Below are 7,417 nucleotides of genomic sequence, written 5' to 3' on the forward strand. Positions count from 1 at the left end.
CACCCCAGCGGCATGGTGCTGCGGAAGATGAAGGAAAATGCTGTTTGTCCAAACTATCTGGACCATCATGTATTGTGTCATGAACATCAATGTATGCAATGATCCTAGTGTTTGAAGGGTTAATAATCCTATAAATGTATTAATTAGTTTACAAAATCGTAAACCAAAATCCAATTTCCCTTTCCGCTATTTTGTTTCTATAGTCACGTAATAAAATCTAACTTTTATTAAACTAATATTTAAAGGTGAAAATCCATTTCAAAATATCAGGGACCAGAAGCTTCTCTTTTTTGTGTGGCTCAGCCTCATATTGTGGCCACATTGGTGGTCACCAGATCAGTAAACTGTACATGTGTGCCTGCAGGTGGCCGCCATAGTAATGCCCTGGGTGATGAAGCACATCTACATCTGCCCTCTGGTAAGCTTCACTGCACGGACCAGCATCTTCATGGGCTAAATGACAGGGTTTGGTTTGCTCCTGAGACTTATAAATCCTGTGTGTGCCATCGGAGGTGCCACGCCACATCCACGGCTCTCTGTGCCACTGGGTCCCTTCTCCCGTAGGTAACACTCATTTCCACACTCTCGCCGGATCCCTAGACAGCTCAGCGATCATTTTATATGATCAACAAAAGGATATTTACTTTTCTGTCCACAAGGGATTTCTCATGCATATCCTATTCCTTGGCCTTGATGAAGCGTACGTGACCCGGAACGTTGCTAAATTCAGCTTGGTGTAATATTTGGGATATGAGGGAAGGAAAATAAAAAGCATTCAAAGACGTCCTTATTTGAGCCTAATCTTGGTGTGCTATTCCTCCATACACCGCTAGTTGGGGAGGAATAAGAATCCACTCCCTTCTCTGCCACATAAATTGGAGGTTGATCACCCCACCCTTCGTCTATTGGGAACCAGGTATGTTATCTGATAACCCAATACATGGATCACTCATTCCTCCTCCATTATAGGTCACTGGCAGGTAACTATACCAATCCATGTCCATCTAATCGATCCACCCTCACCATCCAGCACGTGTGCGATTGTCATAGCTTATGCATGATAACACCTGATCAAGGTTTACAACCGCAGAGTCATAACCTTAGTCTGTGCACATCTGGCTACTGACTGGTGTAAGCCTGGCCTTCTGTCATTGGTTATTCATACAATACCTGTAGATCTGAAAACTGCAGGTTGTGGCAATGATGGAAAATGCATAACAACCAAGGTTTTAATGCGATTAGTATGCTGAAGGAGCGCTAGTGTCAAACTCCTGATGATGCCGATCAAGGTGAAACATGTCGGGAAGGCTTTGGACATTAGTGCCATCAATAGTGTTTTCTCACTTAGACATTAGCGGGAGGTCCCGATTTAACTTCTGAGGGGGAAATGTGTGCCAGGCCACAATTTCCCTTGACGAAAAACGTTATTAGGAGCTGCACCTGCAGCAATCAGAATCACAGAGCCAGGCACATCTCAAGCAGATGAGATACCTCTTTTTAAGTCTCCAAATAGGTTAAAACAAGACATCGAACAGAATTTATAATGTAAGCCAACTAAGCACTGCCAGCAAGCAACAATTACCAGCTACTGACCCACCAAGACAATGCACTCCAGCCATTCTGCTCTGCAGTGAAGAATGGTCCGAGCACTATAAATACACTTTAAACACCAAAAAGCTGCATGACCGCATCACTAGTCACCAAGGGGCCTGCACACATCAGAGTCTGCAGTCGGGGGTACACACCGGAAGGATTTCACAACATACGCCACCAATAAATGGGCATACAGTGGCACAACTCGCCCATAGGACCCCATCACCTACAGGACACCATGCTGAGGTCGCATCCAAATCTAAAAATAATGCATTACCGAATACTGCCGAAAAAGAAAGCTCTGACCGAGATTCTTGTCAAAACTACATGTTGATCTAAACAGAGGATTTAGAAACCTCGTTCCAAAAAGGATGAAACTTTGCAGACATTAAAAAGAGGAAGAGAAAGTAGTGAAACATGATAAGGAGGGGTTGTAGCTGCCACGCAAACACGATTCTCATGGCTGCAAGGTCATTTGTCTATCCTTACTAAAATGACAATCTAATACATCTACACAATATGGTTTCATCCGATCTCAGAGCTACACCTGTCACATAGGTGTAAAAGCTCCTAACTGGTCATTTGTAAAACAGATATTAGCACAAGTTGCTTAATTAGGGACAAGATGTCACATAGCACCTCTACACATGGACAATGTAAGAAATGTTGCATTTGTTTTTAGGTCACTGTGTTCGGCGACACAGAGCAGGTTTTGACCTGAAAACCAGCTGATTTAGAAAGAGAGATGGCTTTTAGTGTAAGCACACTTCCCTATCTCCTAGGACAGAGGCAGCAGAATGGTGGCACCTTGTTTCTGTAGTCTAAACACATGGCACCGTTAGATGCACCATCGCCATCTAGTGTGCAATAAGAAAAGTGCACATCACTTAGAAGGTGATTTAAAGTCGTTTTCCATCCCAGGGCAAACTTTCGGCAAGCAGTGCTGCTTTCTGAACACTAACTCTGTTCATATGCACACACTGTTAGGATTCAGCTCTGCAGGCCAGTCCGATCCATCACTAATGCCCTTCCAACAGCATGAGTTACTGTAACTATGTCAGGGTACTTCTTGGGCTGTCGAACATCTTGGGAGCAGCCAATTTCTCTCAGATGAACCAATTCCATCTGCGTTTCCACTCCCAGGTACGCTGCACAGCTTTTCCTACAATATCTAAAAATGATGAACAGAAGGAGGCAGGCTCAGGAAGATTGAAATGGGATCATACACAAACCCATTAAGGATCACAGGTTATTGGTTACAGGTTAGCTGCACTAATATTTTATTAGTTAATGATATTGTATTAATATATAAACCTATGTGAGTCTACACAGGGTGCTTACAAGATACACAATCAGCCTCCACTTCCTTATTTTGAATAAACCTGCTGTCCAAATTTGGTGCTACAACCCATTATAAATGTCCAAACTGCTGTCCCATTGCTATAATACTGAACACCTATAAATTAGATAAGAATAACAATATATACAAAAAAATCCTGAAAATCACATCCCTGATAAAGTAGTATTGATTGGAGCTGTGGAAAAAAGGTTTGTTAGCACCAGGACCGTGACAAGAAGCCATCAATGCAGATCCCTGGCACACTACAGAGAAGCTGTTATACAATGTTGTGCGGGTAGGACTGAGAAGAAGAGGCACAAAGAAGTCAGAGGAGATAGCAGCACTGACGTGCCCCTCGATAGTCAGACATTGGGGATGCCACAAGATAGCTACTGAACAGAGAGACGACATTATCTCCCAGGTGGTCATCATGGGACCAAGCGAGTCAAAGGATAAGCGTGTGCTGGTGAACGCCGACATCTGCAAAGAATCACTGAGTAATATACGGAAATAAAATAAATCACCAACACTTATAGATACATTAAATGTCAAAAATGTGATGGTACATTACGATAAAACACACATATAACACCCAGATACAGGAAAAAAGGGATAGAAAATAAAATTACTTACCATGGGGACCTTGTGGAATTTGTTAAAACAACTGATAAAATAAGTATCAGTGTTGCAGAGAGTAGTAAAAAAAAAAAAAAAAAAAAAAAAGACATTCATAATGTGGCTAAAAATGATGAGCAGACCTAAGGAAGTCTGAGGTTCTGGTACCTGGCCCGAACTTTATTTACCAGAACTGTAAGAACCCAAACCACACTGGAAACAATGGGGACCTGAGCTTTTGAGCTGGAAAATATTCTCTCTCTTGACTTCCGGGAAAAGTCCGTGTTTGGCGTTTAACACTGGACACTAACTGACCAGTGCGAACCCCCAACTTTTAAGTTTCTGTTCACTCATCTCGAATGGTAGCACAACTGACAGAAAAGTCTCTGCATTCAGGCAACTATAGCTGAGGAATCGAACTCTCGAGTTTAAATTGCGTTTTTACAGCATCTAATATGACTCGATGTGTTTCTGCTGATAATGATAGAAGAATGTTTCGGTAACATAGCCACAAACACAACATATAGGGAAGGTTTGCCACTTGTGTGACGTATGAACATACACAAAGCCTCTATTCCAAGGTAATCGGATAATCTACTGTAATGATCAATCACTACAGGTCCGCAGTCTCAATGTACAAAGGATAACACATAGATATACGGATAAGGATAGCGCACAGATACCTCTCACCACACGCCTCTTAGTCCTGGATTGATGACAATTCGAACCACGGTGATTCCAGGAGGGGTATTCCATCCTGAGACAAGTGTTCCTCATACAAACAAAGTTCCTGGTTTGGGGTAATCTGATACTCTATGATAAAGAGGTGATGTATAATGTCGTCCCGGAGACGGCGGCAGTATGCTCAGTACAAATGGCAGACATGCTGTATCTGGACACACTGTATATGATATGATGTTTGTGCATATCTGGATAACATAATAATAATAATCTTTATTTTTATATAGCGCTAACATATTCCGCAGCGCTTTACAGTTCGCACACATTATCATCACTGTCCCCAATGGGGCTCACAATCTAAATTCCCTATCAGTATGTCTTTGGAATGTAGGAGGAAACCGGAGAACCCGGAGGAAACCCACGCAAACACGGAGAGAACATACAAACTCTTTGCAGATGTTGTCCTTGGTGGGGTTTGAACCCAGGACTCCAGCGCTGCAAGGCTGCTGTGCTATCCACTAAGACACCGTGCTGCCCATCATTATCAGCATAGACACATCAAGTCATACCGGACACAGTAAAACCGCAAGAGTTCATTCCATCATCTATACTCGTTCCTGAACATTGTAGAATGCTTCAACTTTCCTGATTACAGAGACCTTTATGTTGGTTGTATTAACACTTTTTGGATAGATTTTGTAGCTAGTACAACACTGACACTGATAATTATTTTATCAATTGTTTTAGAAAATTCCACAAGAGTCATTTTATCCTGATACATCTATTTTATTATATAGCCCTATTTCTGCATGCAGGTGTTATTTGTGGCGTTTATCTTAGTTATGCACCATTACATTTTTGTCATTTAGTGGATATTTAAATGTCGGTCATTATTTTACTTATAAAATAGAATAAATAGGTAATATACGAAGAGATACAAATAATTATCAAAAAAAGGTATCTAAAGAATTTAACATACATACAAGGCAGCTTATTTCCATGGTTACAGATTAGGACATTGTGCATAACGCAGTCGCCTCGTGTGCAGCATCAGACAGAACTTTATATTTTATGGCATCTGTAACATCAGGGACACACAAGATTTCCTGACCACAGGCCAGTGGGCTTATGTGTGTCCTCGCTAATGAGGGGGCACAAGCGAGACCTCCTGGCTGATGAAATGAAAAATTAGCAGCAGAATTAAGTCCTCAGGTTTTTTCCCCAAATTTTGCTAATAGTGTAAAGTTTGGCAATACACCAATACTTACAAAGCCCACTGGAACCAGTACTAGCAATCATTGTATCTGTGGTTTCTGTCCACAGCAGCGGTCATGTCAGGACGTCGCTTTCTGTATTATGTGAAATGACAACGCTGCATCTTCCAGACTATTGGACCACTGGATTCAGACCTATGAGATGACAGAAGAAGACATGAATATGAAAAAGCCACCAACAATATATGCCAATCCTAAAACTCCATCAGAAACATCAGTGTGGATATAAAAGTGTGCTCCATGTTTTAAAATCCGCACCATGCTCAAATCTGAGGGGATGCCCTGATCATAGCAAAGAATTGGGGGCACGAGCCTGGCGAATTACAGGCACATGATGTTTCCACATCTGTAAGAAGCTGGACTCATGAAATGCTTGTCTTATTATCATTCCACAAGGATTATGCAACAATTATAACATGGATTTTGAAAGTTAGTACACTAGTTTCATCAGGTCTGAGAGATCTATTTATGTGTATAGCTTGTTTGCACAGTGGATATACACTACATAGGCCCAGAGAGGCTGATATAGGTTATTTTCTGCAGACAAGAGAAAAATCCTGCCTCAATCCTTCACAAATCAACATGGCCTCAGAGATTTCTATGCTGGGGTGTGAAAAAACCAAAGAGAAGTTCCCGAAGGTGAGAATGTGGGCAGCAGATACAGTCTGATTAATGGTAGAGGTTACATGCTGGGTGGTATCAGACATGGGGGCACAGTTTGGCACCGTCAGACTCTTGAACTGCATTTGCTGGGTAGTGCGTAACCTATGGACAAAGTGAATATGTGTTACTTTACAAGGGGGGGGGGGAGAACGTAGGCAATCAAAAGGGGCTCTCTGAGTATTGAACAATCCCTTTAAATTTATGATTAGATGCTGCCACTACCTCCATACAGTAAATTTAAGGAATGATGCCAATTACTGCTCCTATTATTGGGTGGGGGCCAGACTGAGCCTGTGCGCAGCCAATGTCAGAAACACGCTATTCCATCACAGACTCCACCATTCTATTGCGCCATTCTTCTGGCAAAATTATGGCCACCATGACAGAATCCCAACACACCCCATTAAAGGGAATGGCAGGTGTGTGTCCGGCATGTGAAGGTCCTGTAACACACAGGAGGGGTAACAACATGGCTTCCATCACCCCTCACAACTGCACTTACTGAGGCCTCTCTCACACACTGACACATCCTGGAGCTGAGCACTGGCAGCACTGCACCTGCACCTCACTGCCTGCCAGGTCTATGCCCTGTACATGTCACTACTGGCCACAGACAGCGTCCTGCCCCCTGCTGACTAAGTACAGGCCCCCATTACTGGCCACAGCCCGCAGGTAACCTCTACACACACACCAGCTACTTACAGCATTAGTGCATGGTGTCAGCAAGATCCTCATAACACAGGGAAAGGACCTTCCATGATGTCATGGTCATGTGATCAGTCACGTGTGTGGGAGGAGTCTGCTTTGGGTTATGTATGAATGAATGAATGGGACAACATAGTCATAGACTTGTGGATTATTGTCATTATTATGCGTACGTAGGGCTGTGCCCCGGATCCACGTGTGTACTGTGCAGGCAGCAGAGCCCGTGTGTGTAATGTGCGGGCAGCAGAGCCCGTGTGTAATGTGCGGGCAGCAGAGCCCGTGTGTGTACTGTGCAGGCAGCAGAGCCCGTGTGTGTACTGTGCAGGCAGCAGAGCCCGTGTGTGTACTGTGCGGGCAGCAGAGCCCGTGTGTGTACTGTGCGGGCAGCAGAGCCCGTGTGTACTGTGCAGGCAGCAGAACCCGTGTGTAATGTGCAGGCAGCAGAGCCCGTGTGTGTACTGTGCAGGCAGCAGAGCCCGTGTGTGTACTGTGCAGGCAGCAGAACCCGTGTGTAATGTGCAGGCAGCAGAACCCGTGTGTAATGTGC

At 43.6% G+C, this 7,417-nt stretch overlaps 1 protein-coding gene across 3 annotated transcripts in view; it reads right to left on the reverse strand.

The window, feature by feature from the left end:
- The window catches only part of UBAC2 (UBA domain containing 2), a 249,802-nt gene extending 242,816 nt beyond the window's left edge, over positions 1 to 6,986 (reverse strand). Inside the window, exons 1-2 of one of the 3 annotated variants that reach the window (XR_013223960.1) lie at positions 6,868 to 6,986; positions 5,497 to 5,637 (exon numbers count right to left, since the gene is read on the reverse strand). Coding sequence is in view for 2 of the 3 variants with exons in the window: in XM_077297117.1 (XP_077153232.1) it covers positions 5,497 to 5,527 (31 nt within the window). In the remaining variant the exon portion in view is untranslated. Of the gene's footprint in view, positions 1 to 5,496; positions 5,638 to 6,667 lie in introns of all 3 variants that reach the window. The other 2 variants (XM_077297117.1, XM_077297118.1) reach the window with 2 other exon arrangements.
- Between the last annotated feature and the right edge of the window lie 431 nt (positions 6,987 to 7,417).

The sequence above is a fragment of the Ranitomeya variabilis genome, chromosome 3, assembly GCF_051348905.1.
Source record: "Ranitomeya variabilis isolate aRanVar5 chromosome 3, aRanVar5.hap1, whole genome shotgun sequence".
Taxonomy (NCBI): Eukaryota; Metazoa; Chordata; class Amphibia; order Anura; family Dendrobatidae; genus Ranitomeya; species Ranitomeya variabilis.